At 48.2% G+C, this 16166-nt stretch overlaps 1 protein-coding gene across 1 annotated transcript in view; it reads left to right on the plus strand.

Moving 5' to 3' along the window:
• Positions 1 to 3801: 3801 nt before the first annotated feature.
• Positions 3802 to 16166, plus strand: part of HCN4 (hyperpolarization activated cyclic nucleotide gated potassium channel 4) — a 37892-nt gene continuing 25527 nt past the window's right edge. Inside the window, exon 1 of the mRNA XM_075576024.1 lies at positions 3802 to 4935. Within this exon, the coding sequence (XP_075432139.1) occupies positions 4256 to 4935 (680 nt within the window). The 5' untranslated portion in view covers positions 3802 to 4255. The remainder of the gene's footprint in view (positions 4936 to 16166) is intronic.

Genomic DNA, 16166 nt, shown 5'->3' on the forward strand with positions numbered 1-16166 from the left:
CTCAGTGAGACTGTGTAGTTCCTTTCTGGAAACTTCCAGGTCTGTGCGGCAGCTGTTGGTCTCATGATGTGAGGCATCCAGTACTCTGCGGAGTGTCTTAACCTCTTTCTGAGATACGTCCACCTCTGTCTGGACACTGTTGACCTCCTGTTGTGAGGCATTCAGCTCTATGCGAAGAGTGTGAACCTCTTGCTGGAAGACTGTCATCTGCTTCAGTGCCTCCTCATACTTCCGCTTTAGCGTAGCCATCATTTTATCAGATTGGCTCTGCTTTTCATCCATGGCGGAAATAGTAGCATTTGCAGTATCTAGCTCAGTCTTGAGATCGTCCAATTCTGTCCTGGCTGCAGAGTACATTGCGATCACCGTCTTCTGTAACTCAGCATTATCTTTCAGTAGCTCCGCGTAATCATCTTTCTTTTGTTTCAATTGTTCACGGAGTATATCACAGTCACGCCTGGCATTTTTCAGGGCATCCTCAGGGCTGGTCAAGGGATCGTCACTCACTGGTTCCGGCTCCGCTTCCCTGGGATGGTTGGTTGAGGGTTCCTCACTGTTGGCACCGGACAGACACTTCTTTGGGGTACACGACTTCTGCCTTGGGCCCTCTGGATATTCGGTTATCCGTGGGACGAGTTCTCCATTTTCTCTAGGCCGCAGGGCATCTCGGTCCCCCTTTTTCTCCACTTTGTCTGTGGACGTGTCTGTTCCTTCCACGGTAAGTGAAGAACCGCTTTTCTTTTTCTTTTTCCGCCTTTTTGTTTTGGATGACTCCGTCCCATCAGGAATACTGGGGTCTCCTTCTTTATTTAATACTTCAACAGCTTCATTATATACGCCAGGCTTTTCTTGCAGTTGCTTTAGCTGACAGAAATATTGGGTGATCTGCTGCTCCCGCTCTCTCTCTCTTGTCGACCATATTCGTCATCATAGAGAGCGGTCTTTTCTGTTTGTGCCGAGTTCAGGCACCCCCACCATTCTTGAGGTGTTTTGTGGGTGTGACTCGGTTCGGGTTCCACCTTAAGAGATTCTTCCTCCTTATTGGACTGGAAGGGCCACTCTTCCGTGGGGTAGGGTTCATTACAGGAACGCTGCATCTTGTCCTCCATTTTGGGGCTCTCAGGTGTAGTTTTCTTCCTGACCTCAGGAGGCGCTATTGCAGCTGTTGCCACTGTATTTGCTAGAACCCCCAACTGTGGTAGTCTTACAGGTGGGCATATTTTGCTTGTAGAGGTCGTAGCTCTCACAGGCATCTCTGTAGAATTTTTCTTTATTGGATAAGTTTTACAATATCAGCAGTACTGTGCATGCATTTTCTCTCATCAGGTATACAGGATGTGCAGTTGCTAGGTAAAACGTCTATTTGCTTTACACCATTAACTTGCTAGGTGTAATCTCTCATTAGGTATGCAGGTTGTGTAGTTGCTAGGTAAAAACTTCTGTTTGCTTTACACCATTTACTTGCTAGGTGCAATCTCTCTGCTTCAGCCAAATAATGTGATTTTCTGCTTGAGTTCAGTCTCAACTTTGGGTATTATGACATTCACTCTTCACACTTTGGGATACCTTTTACACAGTTCAGCAATTCCTTTTTTTTTCTAGTAGGCAATTTTACCCTCAGCACTTGTTTACTGAAAATTCCCCTGCTTCAGCACAGTTTTGCATCAATTTTCACATTTTTCTGCATATACTCCATTCACAACTGGTAGTCCTATGCGGTGTGGCAGCCTTTACTTGCATAATCAGTACCGTTCATGGGTCACCATCTGTATTCACTGCTTCAGCTAAACATTTGAAAACAACAAACGCCTATCCCTTTCAAGGGCTAACTCACTTCTGGAACCCTGACTATGGCTGGAAGGCAAACCCCCTATTTCACTGACCATATTACACTTTATTATTGTGATAGGCAAATAAGGTTTACCTGCTTCAGCTGTCTCTCTCTCTCTCTCCTCTTGGGATGGGATTGGGGAAAAGAGTACATCTGTGGTTTTGTAAGTTTCAGTGCAGTGTATGTTTCCTGCATGGGTGTGTATCACTTTAATTCTGGTCTCTGCTGCATGAGATTTTTTTTTTTTTTTTTACGTTGCTCAGACGGTTTTTAGGCAAAAAGCATAAAAAAATTTCACAGCCAAACTCCGGGTTCCTTAACTTCAAGAACCACCTCTCATCCCACTTCGGACACCATATGTAGGCGGACGCTCACAGAGGTATGCAAGGGAGTCTGGTTATAGTGAAATTAAATAAGGCTTTTATTGCGCCTGTTTCCTTAACATCAGGAAACCATCCAAACAAGGGGTAAACAAAGCTTCTATTCACTTGGGAGTATTTCTAGTGAAATACTATGCAATCCACCACTTCCTTTAGACAAGCATGTCTCCCAGCCCCAAACATATAGCATGAAATGAACAGATATTAAAAAAGTCTTATAAATGAAAGTCTTATCTGTTCCTTGTGGTTTGGAGGGAAAATCTTCTCTGTTCCTGGTTGCTACCTTTTCTTCAGGATTTGTCAGCATTTAGGTTTAGAAGTTTCCTCTGTGTCTTGCAAGCAGCCTCTTCTGGTACAGTAGACTCAAGACGTCTGTCTCCAAGTTCAGCTCAGGTGTGAGCTAAGGAGTCTCACTTCCTGTCTTAAAAGACAGGCTTTTCTAAGCAATCTAATCAGGCAGGTGGTGTTTGTTAATTGACTACCAGCAGTTAACCACCACACTGCTGGATTAGAGGCACATTACCTGAACAGGGGTAACTCCCCTGTTACAGGCAGTGAGGCCATATTGGGGAGTTTCTGGTAGGGGCTTGTTTGTTTTTTTGCAGTGTCAGCAATTTTTGTCATTGTTATTTTGAATGAAATCGATGTTACTCTTACAGATTTGAGACTGTATATTGTGTATTGTATTTTAATATACAGGGTGTCCATAAATTCTTCACCCTATTATAAGCCTTAATAAAATATAATGGGGTGAATAAATTATGGACACCCGGTATATCATGCCCCATTGCTGCCAGCAATTCCTTGTTAAGTAATACGTTGCTGGCCCCCGGTGAGGGCAAAGAGTTAACATCTTGTTTGATGTCGGTGTATACCCGCAGTGTCATGCCTGGAGAAATCACTAATTCACATACCTACTCAACAATGTGTGAACTCACTTATATGTGTACAAAGTCACTTTTACACACACCTAGACACCCACATACCAATATACACCGCTATGCACTCCCGCAAACTATACACATGGCTAGAAACCATCTAAAACAAACACAACTGTATATAAAATACACCGGACACACCTGTATATATGCACATCTCTGCATGCATTCACACAATCACTGATACATACATGCACACCTTAACACAATTACAGATACAGACGCACACATACCTTTAAACACTAAAATATATGCCAAAGCATATGAACATATCCCAAGTACATATCGTCGGTGTACACATACCTCTGTTCAGCTAGACACCCCTATGTTCGTCCAGATACACATACCTGCACAGAGACACACTCAAAACACATGGACACAACATGATGTATGTGCGTGCGCACTCCCAGAGACACACATGCACACAATTGACCTAGCACCTTGTCACTGCCGGTGGGTGTCACACACACACACACACACACACACACTGCTATGAAAGGGTTAAAGAGCTGGACACGGGCCTGTTTGCAGCCCATGCTCCTATGGCAACACAATAGATCAGATAGCTTCATGAATATTGCCAGTATCAGGGGCTGCATGAGGAATAAGTGATCAGTCTGATGTCAGCAGCCTCTGATGTTACAGCTTCTATCTGGCTGCTTGGTATGGGCAGCAGCCGGAGACAGGGAGGGAGGAAAACAGGGAGGGAACTCCTCTTCTTCTTTTTTTTTTTCCCCTCTTTTATTACGATTTGTTCCTTTTGATCTTCTGGGCAGCCCTTGTCCAGTCCCTCCCCTGGCCGGCTGATGATTGAGCTCCTCTGCCCGTCTGTTGCATTTCTTTCCCTCCTGCAAAGTCCTCATCATCTCAGTGCCTAAGATCTGAGAGAAGACAGACAATGATGGACCACAGGCTCCTCCTGGCACCTCCAGCGCTGTTGGGATGCTGCTGTTGCTGAGGATGCTTCTGAGCTGTAGACTTCCCAGACAGTGTGTGCCTGGGGAAACAGGAGCTGCTATCATGCCCCCAGCTGCTTCACACAGGGCTTGATATCAGTACGGGGGCAGAGAATCCCCCCATTGGGGGTGTGAGTATCCTGGCAGACAATGGACAGGCTGCACCCCTCCATGAGGAAGCGTCTGTACAGCCTCCCCCAGCACTTCGGAGCCAAAGCTTCGATCATGGACGAAGAAGAGGGTGAAGAGAGGGACACCTGGAGGAAAAGCATCAGGCTTAAACCGCTGCCCTCACCTTCTGTTCTCAGGGCCCTGGACCCCCGACCCGGAGCGAAGGAAACCCACCTTGTTATGGAGACTGAGGTGGGCAAAGCCCACAGATCCAGCAGCAATGGGGACTGCAGGAGATTCACCGGCAGTCTTTCCTCCATCACCAGCTGTGGCCGGCACCTTCACGACTCAGATCCTAGCGAGGGAAGGAGGCTTATATGTGAGGGAGACCTCAGCCCCACCGAAGAAAAGTCCCCCACCCTGGATCCAACTCAAGGGGAAACAGGACTAGGTCGCTCGCAAACCCCTCAACCAGCCACCCAACCCCCAGGCGATGAGCAGCACAGCAGCTCCGTGAAGGTAGAAGGAGGAGAGCAGACTCTGTCTCCAGGGGATGAGGAGCAGGGCAGCTTCATGCACAGACAATTCGGGGCTCTCCTTCAGCCCGGGGTGAACAAATTTTCCTTGCGGATGTTTGGCAGTCAGAAGGCGGTGGAAAGGGAACAGGATCGAGTGAAGTCTGCAGGCTTTTGGATTATTCACCCTTACAGCGACTTCAGGTAATGACCAACCTCCAAGAAAACCTAAAGCTCAACTCCACAAAACTGCATCCCTTTTATCCCCACGTCAGGGTACAAGTAGAACATTTGGCTTGGGGCATGGTCGGTCTGTGTGTGATGGAACTTCTAAGACTGGTATGTTGTTTGCTACAGGTTAGTACGCACTCATGAACGGAGTTGCCATTGGGTGATGGAAGGGAAAGTAGCTTTGCAGTTCACCTCTGAAAGTAGGTGAACGCTTGTTCTCTGCAACCCCGAGGAAGCCACTTTGTCTCTTCGGGCAAAAAATTAGATTGCAAGCTCTTGGGGGGGGGATTTAGTAAGTTTTTTTCTTTAATCTGTATGCACATTATTGCATAAACTGGTAGTGCGTCAGAAAAAGAAGTAGTAACAGATCAAAGGCGACATTGCTTGACAGTACCACAATACCCAGGTGCCCTATTGTATTCAATTCAATGAATTAGCAGCCATTTAAGAGATTCATAACCAAGTTTTATTTGAAGAGTGTATTTTTTGCAAGGAAAGTTGCAGATCAGTTTCCACTTATATATCTCTCCTTGGGCTCGGAGCCACTGTAAGGAGTGTTTATATTCACTGCACATTCTTCCAGCTTCCCATAAAAAGTCTCCAAATAGATCCCTAACATGCACTCCGGGAATGGATGGGGGGGGGGGGGGGGGTTGCTTATTCCCTTTGCTACCCTGGGGCCCAAACCATATAACCTCACGTTATAGGTAGAAATAAATGACGGACACTCCCAGTAATAAGCACAATTTGCATTTTGTTTAAATTGTTAATAGGCGCCAGTGTTGTTCTACACCCGCAGTGGCCAACTCCAGTCCGCCAGGGCCACCACCAGCTCAGGTTTGAAGGATATCCCTTGCTGTAACTGGGATATCCTTCAAACCTGAACTGTTTGTGGCCCTTGAGGACTGGAGTTGGCCAACGGCTGAGCCACCTGTGCTGAAGCAGGGATATCCTGAAAATGTGACCGGCTCGTGGCCCTCGAAAACTGGAGGTAGCCACAACACCTTCTGCAGTACTCTGTGACATGCCAGACGTTTAGAAAGGTTCTGGCCTGGCATGAAGGGCCATGTGTGAACCCAAACACAAAACAGCGCCTCTCTGCAGTGTGAAAGGTAGATACAGTACAGTACTGGCCACTGTTGTTTTGATGGAATTTCTTTTGTCTTTTCGTTATCTTTTTCAACATAATCGGCATTTCGTGTGCCCTGGTAATTACCAAGCAAACTAGTGTCTTGGTAGCGTGCGTAAACGCCGAGCTTTGTAACGCTCCGCTGATCTGTTTAGCCGTCTGCCTCACAGACTTCATAATAACACAGAACAGGCAGCATCGTTCAGAAGAAATCTGCCCTGTCATTGTGTTAATATATATATATATATATATATAGACATATGGTGACCAGGGGATCCTGATAGCCAAAAGAAGACAGCACACTGCAGAGTTGGTATCAAAAAAAGTGTATTACGTGACACAGGGCCGCCATATGGCTGATACCAACTCTGCAGTGTGCTGTCTTCTTTTGGCTATCAGGATCCCCTGGTCACCATATGTCTACATACCACTTATGGGACAAGCATCTGCCTCGTACACCAAAACGTGAGTGCTAATCTCCATACCTTGACTATATATATATATATATATATATATATATTGTATGTAGCAGGGAGAGGGTGTGTAGAGAGGTGCAGTATTCCCCTTCCTTCTAGTTGGTGAGGCGGAGAGAAGGGGCTGATGCCCCAGTCACACAGAACAGGATTTCAGATACATTTGACCAGGAGCACAGCCTTCTATTGTCACCGTGGAAGGCGACCATAGCCCAGGAGCGGGCAACTCCAGTCCTCAAGGGCCACCAACAGGTCAGGGTTTCAGGATATCCCTGCGTCAGCGCAAGTGGCTCAGCCTTTGACCTGTGCTGAAGCAGGGATATCTAAATCCTGGCCTGTTGGTGTCCCTGGAGGACTAGAGTTGCCCACACCTGCAATAGAAGGTCCTTCTGCCGATCATCTCCCCAACTCAAGAGCAACACGTAGCACCAGCCGCGTGCATCACCACTGAATAGATTTGCACTTATTACAAGTACTGTATGCATAATGGGGACTAAGTGTGCCAGGTGTTTAAACACGGAACGGGACATTTTTGCCGCGATGAAATGACCGCCGACGTTCGTCCGCGGACGTACCCTCTGCCGCAGCTGATTCGCTGATGGAATCCCCGCCGCCAGCCTCTTCTAAGGTAAGTTTTCTTACTGTTTAGGGTCGGGGGTTAATTTAAGGGGTTTTGGCGGTTAGGGTAGGGATTATTAGGGTAAGGGCTTAGTGTAGGAGGTGTTAGGGTAAGGGCTTAGGGTAGGGATTATTAGGGTAAGGGCTTAGGGTAGGAGGTGTTAGGGTAAGGGCTTAGAGTAGGAGGTGTTAGGGTAAGGGCTTAGAGTAGGAGGTGTTAGGGTAAGGGCTTAGGGTAGGAGGTGTTAGGGTAAGGGCTTAGAGTAGGGGGTGTTAGGATAAGGGCTTAGGGTAGGGGGTGTTAGGGTAAGGGCTTAGGGTAGGAGGTGTTAGGGTAGGAGGTGTTAGGGTAAGGGCTTAGGGTAGGGGGTGTTAGGGTAAGGGCTTAGGGTAGGAGGTGTTAGGGTAAGGGCTTAGAGTAGGAGGTGTTAGGGTAAGGGCTTAGGGTAGGAGGTGTTAGGGTAAGGGCTTAGAGTAGGAGGTGTTAGGGTAAGGGCTTAGGGTAGGAGGTGTTAGGGTAAGGGCTTAGAGTAGGGGGTGTTAGGGTAAGGGCTTAGAGTAGGAGGTGTTAGGGTAAGGGCTTAGGGTAGGGGGTGTTAGGGTAAGGGCTTAGAGTAGGAGGTGTTAGGGTAAGGGCGTAGGGTAGGGGGTGTTAGGGTAAGGGCTTAGGGTAGGAGGTGTTAGGGTAAGGGCTTAGAGTAGGTGGTGTTAGGGTAAGGGCTTAGAGTAGGGGGTGTTAGGGTAAGGGCTTAGGCTAGGGCGTTTAGGCACTTACCTTAGCAGCGAAGTGGCAGGTTTTGGCGGCGGGGTGAGTCGCGACGAAGTGCCGGCAGTCGTTTGGTCGCCGCGAAACATCCGCGAACAAATGACGTAGACCGATTTAAACAGGTACAAGCTCTGAAATGTACAGTATGCATTTTGAGAAGGAGATCTGAGCCTCGGAGATCACACAATGTAAGTGGCATGATGGGAAGCAGAGAGAGAGGGGCATTAGTAATGGCAGCGCCATTAGGCGTTACGGAGGATGCTGCTATTAACATTGGTGGGGGCTTTTGAAATGGTATCTGGAGCAGGCCGGTTCTCTGCATCAGTGGAAGAGATTATATCATCGTGACCAGATATATCGGCTGTGAAATCTGTAGCATTGAGAGGGCAATGTGAGTGTGTGCGTGCCTGCGCATACAGGATCAGAAAGGAGTCTGTCGCCGCTGCGACACCTATAGAGTTTGGGGCCATTATAGAGGAGGTAAATAGTCCAGGAGCGAAGGAGTTGGTATTAAAAAGTGCCGGGAAGTTGCATCCCTTAGTCGCTCCAGGTTGATGGATTATGACATATTCTTTGTAAATGTTTAATGTTCCAGTCTTCAATTAAATCCGAAACTAAAGGTGGGGATCCCCAACCCTCTCTAATAGCGCGTCTGAGATCAGATGCATTGTAAGGAACCCCAACCCTCTCTAATAGCGCGTCTGAGATCAGATGCATTGTAAGGAACCCCAACCCTCTCTAATAGCGCATCTGAGATCAGATGCATTGTAAGGAACCCCAACCCTCTCTAATAGAGCGTCTGAGATCAGATACATTGTAAGGAACCCCAACCCTCTCGAATAGCGCGTCTGAGATCAGAAGCATTATAAGGAACCCCGACCCTCTCTAATAGCGCATCTGAGAAAACCCACCAGAACCAAGGTAGCAAAAAACCTTTCTGCCCTCCAACAGTTTTATAGCTAGAATATGATATGTTCAACACTTTGGGAGAGTGATGCATGTTCACAGCTATGGGGAGAAGTCAGATTCGTACCCATTTAGTTAACTCTAGACACTAAAAGTTAGACTGCCCTTACGACAACTGACCTACTTAACCTCTGGCAATAGTTTGCCATTGTTCAGATGCTGATCTATTCGATCACTCAGCATAACGTTGGGAAGGAACAGAGAAGACTGATTTGCACATCGCATAGTCTATCCTACGTTTCTCAGTTATTGTGAGTACAGAAGTGACAAAAAAAACCTCCACCGTAGTGTACAGCAAATGCAAATATCCCTTGTGAGCATATTCGTGTGTCTCAGACAGGTCTGCGGCCCTGCCTTCCCCTGTTATCTCTTAGCCTACAATGCTTCCGCTGTAGCCAGGGATTCTGGGTAATGACATGCAAATGAGCTCTCACAGTGTGTCACTTTTTGCTTCTTGTCCATTGTCACATGGAGCCCTAGAAGCTTACGCCTGCCGTATCACACAACTTTCCAGCACAGCCTGGGCTAAGAAGTGCTGAGCCAGTAACCTACTCACCGACGACAGCTTTATTTCCCCAACTTTTGGTTCTCATCAGTGTGAGGCAGGTGACTTTGCCATGTGAGGGTGGTAGTGGTTACAGCCAGACCCAAAGTAAGTTATGGTGAGTACAGCTTACAGCCGATAACAATCCCACTTGTGAGCACCTTGTCGTGTCTCAGACGGGGCGCCTTGCCTTTTCTCCGAGGCTGTAATGTAATTGTTCCAGGGAGCAGAGACTGACAGGAAAGGCCTCAGCACTGTGCAGGGAACAGCTAAGAGCCGGCAGCTGTCACGGCTCAGGGTTCTCTGGCAGATTAAATGCCGTGTGATCAGAAGTCATGTCCACTCACCGACACTATTACCGGACGTGTGTTACAGCAAGGGTGCTCAACGCCAGTCCTCAATCCCTCCCCCCCCCCCCCAACTCGTCAGGTTTTCAGGATATCCCTGCTTCAGCACAGGTGGCTCAATCAGTCCCTGCTTCAGCACAGGTGGCTCAATCAGTCCCTGCTTCAGCACATGTGGAATCCATCCCTGCGTCAGCACAGGTGGCTCAATCAGAGGCTCATTCTTCCACTGAGCCTGTAATTGAGGCACCTGTCCTAAAGCAGGGATATCCTGAAAACCCGACCTGGGGGGGGGGGGGGGGGGTGTTTGGAGTTGAGCCTCCCTGTGTTACAGACCGGTGCTATTGTGTGGTGTGAGCCGGTCAAGCTGACCGTAAATCTGATTTGAGGGCTACCTAATTTATCTCCAAAAGTGACAGCTGCCGTTAATTTGATGAAGAGGGGTCAACCGAAGACCTCTTAAGTCAATATATCAATTTTCCTGCCCTGCTTCCTTTTAGTGAGCGGTTGGAGGAATGATTACACAGGAGCACTCGCAGGGATTTCTTGTTACTTGAGGCTTATATGATAATGAGAGACATTAATCTGTAAGTCTTTCGCAGTCACTGTTCGCCTTTTTCTTTTTTGGGTGTGCTCAGAACGACCACCAGACCTGCATTCAAACCCACATTACGGGTCTGAAACCCGAACGCAACTTTAATAGTTTTGAGCTGTAATTATATTATTTATTTATAAAATGTTTTACCAGGAAGTAACACATTGAGCGTTATCTCTCGTTTTCGTGTACAGTATGTCCTGGGCACAGGGTTATGATGACAAATAAATGGTTACATTAAATGAAAAGAGTTATACATTATATATAAATACATTGCATGCACAGTAAGAGATAATATATATTATGGACGTATGTAACAGTTACAGACCAGATTATAATGTGAGACAGCTTTAGTTTTGAAAGAATTTAGACTGGTGGCGGCTGTGAGAGTCTCCGGTAGACTGTTCCAGTTTTGGGGTGCACGGTAAGAGAAGGAGGAGCGGCCGGATACTTTGCTGAACCTTCTGACTGTGAACAGCCTTTTGGAGTGAGGTCTCAGATAAGTGCTGCGTGTGGTAGGGGTGAGGACCTTGTGCAAAGAGACGGGTAGCGTGCCCAGAAGGTGTTTGAAGGCAAGACAGGAAAGGTGAATTTTGCGCCTATACTCAAGTGATGGCCAATCTAGTTCTTTGAGCATTTCACAGTGATGTATGTTGTAGTTAAATCGTAAGACACAGCGGCATATTGAGTTGTGGAGGGAGTGTAGTTTACCATGGTGAGTTTGGGGTGCTGTACCATGGCATTGTACAAATCCTTTTAAGGTTTTTATTTTCACAGTTTCGCCATATTATTTTTGCAGATAGAATTCACATCATTATAAACACTGACCTCATTTTAATCTGCATTATAGTATGTTTCCTTTGTGCACAAATGGGACTTTTCTTCTAAGATCAGCCTCAGATAATACACTACTCTCAGGAACTGCTGACATCACCACCAAGGGGGCAATTAAATATACCAGCATGGAAAAACCTCGTTAACTACAGAAGAATGGGGATTTTCTGCCAACCGCAACGATTTGGGGGTACAGTATGTCGAATTACCCCCAACATCTTCTACAACTCGTCAGATAGTTCGGTAACAAATCCTAATTCGGTGTGTTTCTTCTTCAGGATGTGCAGGAATAATTGAGTTTTATTCTACATGCGGCAATTGTCCCTCTAACGCTGCAACTATTCATTTATAACATGTATCAGACCGTTTCATTTTTAAGCCAAATACATCAATTGTGGTTGATGCCCAGAAACGCCTCTAATTGCTCCCACACCCACTGCCCTGTACATGACACGAGTGGAACTCCTCCTCTAATTGCTCCCACACCCACTGCCCTGTACATGACACGAGTGGAACTCCTCCACTAATTGCTCCCACACCCACTGCCCTGTACATGACACGAGTGGAACTCCTCCACTAACTGGGGTGGCCAACTCCGGTCCTCAAGACCTCTCCAACAGGTCAGGTTTTAAGAATATCCCTGCTTCAACACAGGTGGCTCAATCATTATGACTGAGCTACTAGTGCAGGGATATCTCTAATACCGGGCCGGGTGGTGGCCCTTGTTGGCCACCCCCGATTTAGAGGAATGTGGTCTTCTCCCATTGGTTTAATACCGCCCCCCACCTACCTACAGGGATCCACTTGGAAACCTCAGACTTATTCTCTGTAAATGATGAAGAGAAGCGGGTGAGAAAAAGCACAGGTTTATTGTTGGCGTTGGCCCTCCCCTTTGGGACTTACCTTGATGTGGCGTGCCGACTTACCATCTTTTGGCCAAAATGTGTAAATATAGACCCTTTCAGAACGTAGACATAGGAATGGGTTAATGATATTGTAGTAGGGTCCTCATTCCTGGAAAGCGAAATGAGTAGGTTGAGGGATCTCAACACTTCCTACGAGGTAATAGACCAAAGAGATGCTATTTTGCTGGACTTGCTAATGAAACAGAATACCCCGAGTTGTAGACACGTGGTACCGGCCTGGGTGGTACGGGAGATTTGTGACTACTATGTTCATTGTAAAGCAAGAAAACCCAACCATGTAGGACAAAAGTGACAGTATTATTATGGCCAGACAAGTAAAACAGGACACAAACCCTCCATCGTACAGTTGTACCCACTACCAGCTTCACATAGGAGCGGCTGTGACTAACCTCACACTGCTGAGACCCAAAAGGTGGTAAAGCTGTCTGTGAGTAGGTTACTGGCTCTGCACTTCTGTAACACAGGCTGTTCTGAACGTCAGGCGTACGCTTATAGGGGTCCGTGTTGCAAGGGATGAGAAGCAAAAGGGTGACACTGTGCAGAGGAGGAACTGGGTGTTATTGCGCCCGGGGCAAGTTCCACCAAACTTTACTTTATTTGATGGAATCAAGGAAAAACAGTCCTTTTATTTGTAACTGTAGTTGTGAATCTTTTGTATGTTCTGACACAGGGGTGCGCAAACTGGGGGGGGAGGGGGCTCAGCGGTTGCAGAGGTCCCGCGCTCTCCCTCAAGGCATCTAAATTAAATGCTGGGGGACCATGTGAGGCCTCTGTAACTTCTACTACCGTGTCTTCTGCGACGTGTCATTGCCATGGCAACGTGACGTCACATGACTCCACGGCGTCATTTGCCGCCGGAGTCGAGCGGGGGGGGGGGGGAGGGCGGGGGAGGAGGGAGGCACGAGCAGGGGAGGAGAGCAGGCAGGGGGGCGCAGGGGGAAAACTTTGCGCACCCATGTTCTAACACACACCCTGCTCTCCCCCCTATTCTTTTTCCCCCTCCATTCTCTCACTCCCGCCCACCAATCTCTCTTATTCTCCCCTCCGCCCCACCACTCTCTCTCCCATTCCCCCCTCACCAGTCTCCCATTCCCCTTCCTCCCCAAGACTCACTCACGCCAGTCCCTCAAGTCTTCCCCACTCCCTTCCCTATGTTTCTCTTTCACTCCCCCACCCAGGTCTCTCACTCCCCTTGAAGTCACCCCCCAGAAGTCTCTCTCTCACTCCCTTTCCTCCGCAAGTCTCTGTCTACTCTCTCCTTCCACAATCTCTAACTCCCCCCTCCCCAAATGTCTCACTCTCTCCCCCAATTCCCACCCTGTGGAGCAGCCACAATCATCACGCTCCCTCCTCCCCCACTCACCTCTGCGCGGCCAACCTGCACCCCCTACTCTGCTATGCTTGGGGCAACTGCCCCCCGCCCACCTCTGCACGGTGAGTGCTCATTTGCATGTCATAACCCAGAATCCCAGGCTGCAGTGGAAGCACTGTATGCGAAGAGATAATGGGGAAGGGCAGGGGTGGGCCTGCCTGAGACATGTGAGTATGCTCAGAACGTGGCATTATTAGTATGTAAGTACAGATATAGCTGGGTACAAATTGATTGGACATATGATGTTAAAAATACAGCACTAAAGTGTTTTTTCTTCAGGAAGCCTGTGAAGCACCGGACATATATAATAAATATTATTATTTATAGTATATTAGACAGATATTATAATATTATACAGATAATAAAGGAAGGTACACTACCTCCTACCGCAGAGGAGTCAGCATTTCTACCGCGTGTGTAATGTTTCTATGCATTGAATATATAATATACTTATACATCACGCTCGGCCGTGGGCCTTCTGTATCCTTCTTAGGATGTGAAGCACGCGTGGTAAATAAAGGTGGCAATCCTTCCGTGGATGGGGTGGTAACCAGGGACCCAGAGAGCCCGGAGGGACGTCCCTGTCATTGTCACTCTCTGGTTGCAATATCCAGTATGGCGGGGGGTTCCACTCCAGTCCTCAAGACCCCCCCCCCCCACTCCCAACAGGTCAGGTTTTAAGGATATCCCTGCTTCAGCACAGATGGCTCAATCAGGGGCTGAGTCAAAGACTGAGCCACTGATTCAGCCACCTGTGCTGAAGCAGAGACTGATTGAGTCACCTGGGCTGAAGCAGAGACTGAGCCGCCTGTGCTGAAGCAGGTACTGATTGAGCCACCTGTGCTGAAGCAGAGACTGAGCCACCTGTGCTGAAGCAGAGACTGAGCCACCTGTGCTGAAGCAGAGACTGAGCTACCTGTGCTGAACCAGAGACTGAGGCACTTGTACTGTAGCAGAGACTGATTTAGCCACCTGTGCTGAAGCTGTGATATCCTGAAAACCTGACCTGTTGGGGGGATTCTTAAGGAAATGGTGCGCAAAGTGGGGAGGGGCTGGATTTTTTTGGGGGGGGGGGGGGCGTGGGCGCTTGCAGCGGCCCTGCACTCTTCCCCAAGGCATTGAAATGAAATGTCGGGGGATCACGTGAGGCCTCTGCAACAATAAAACTTACCTCGATTCAGACGCTGTGACGCGTCACCATGGCAACGCGGCGTCAAATGACACCGCGGTGTCATGCGGGGTGACGGCACACGACTGTCTCCATGGAAACAGGGTCACGTGATGGCTATTGACGCCGCACACAAGTGATGGGGGGGGGGGGGCGAGGGAGAGCTGGCAGGGGGGCACAGCTCAAAAAGTTTGCTCTCCCCTGCCTCAGCACAGGAGTTGGGCACCCATGGAAAGTGAAAAGTGTAAAAACCGTGTTTTTAGAGAAGTCCTAGAGAACTTGGGGCTAATTCTACAGCCAACGGAGCGGCGAGGAGTCTGGTTTCAACGTCATCCCCCATCAGAGGTGAAGAGGAATTTGGGCTAAAAACAACTGAATTTGCCATTTTGCAGAAATAGAATGAAGCCCCTCAGTAGAGCATTGATGAGGAGTTGAGTATTGGGTGGGGCCTTTTTTTTATTGGGACGAACACTTGATATTTTAGGACAATGAAATGGTTAGTCCGAATTGAAAAAAGAAGGTATCGCCTAATGCATTCTGCACTATCGCAGCTGGATCAACACGTCTATTTCTATCTTAGGCTGCGGCCCCGCTGGCGCTCAAAGCATGCGTGGCGGGTGTCCTGTGTCTGCTCGGGCGCGGGTGAGGGGTGGGGGCGGCATTGCCGAATATTGAGCGAGCGGGAAAGTATAAAAATGTTATTTACCTAAGCGCATCGCGTGAGCGGGGACTTGCATATATTTATATATGCAAGTCACCTCGCCAAGCACCGCCCGCTCAGCGCTAGCGGGGACGCAGCCTAAAGGAGCAATCCAATAGGGCGATTTTTTAAAAGAAAATTAACACAGGATTGGAGCAGGGGGTCTCTGGAGCTGAACCTCGTTAATTTCAGCTCCGGGGACCCCCTGCTTCCGGAGATACAGACCTCCGATGGGGGTGCCACGGGAGAACTAAAATCGATCGACAACTTAGGTAATTGGTTTTCAATACAGGTGATCAGAGGCTGCATATATTAAAACAATTTGTCTTTAAACTGCTTGGGCTGCCTCCTTACCAGGAACTCCCTGTTACGGGCATGTCTGCCTTTTTTTAATAAAAGTTTATTCTAAATGGCAGAAGTAGCCAAATCTTTGTACAAACCAGGAACTTTATCCGTTGTCCTACTTGAAATTTCGGACATGCCAGTATTCCTGCCGGCCGCGGCGGTTAGCGGGAGAGATCCTGCGAGGATGAAGACAGACGCATCATATTTTTGTTGTCTAACAAGGAGACGGGGTAGAGAGAGTTCGTGGGAGCGACAGCGAGTGCGGGAGAAAGGCAGGCGCCGTCTCTCACGTGCAGCATCGCAGGCTGTGCGTGTGCGTTCCCCGCGAGTCCGGGCGGCAGATCCCTGCCTGCCTCTGGCTGATAAGATTATGCATTGTAAGGCTATTTTGGGCTGTGTTAGTGAGTCTGTGCCGGGCCTGCAT

Source organism: Ascaphus truei, chromosome 18, assembly GCF_040206685.1.
Source record: "Ascaphus truei isolate aAscTru1 chromosome 18, aAscTru1.hap1, whole genome shotgun sequence".
Lineage (NCBI taxonomy): Eukaryota > Metazoa > Chordata > Amphibia > Anura > Ascaphidae > Ascaphus > Ascaphus truei.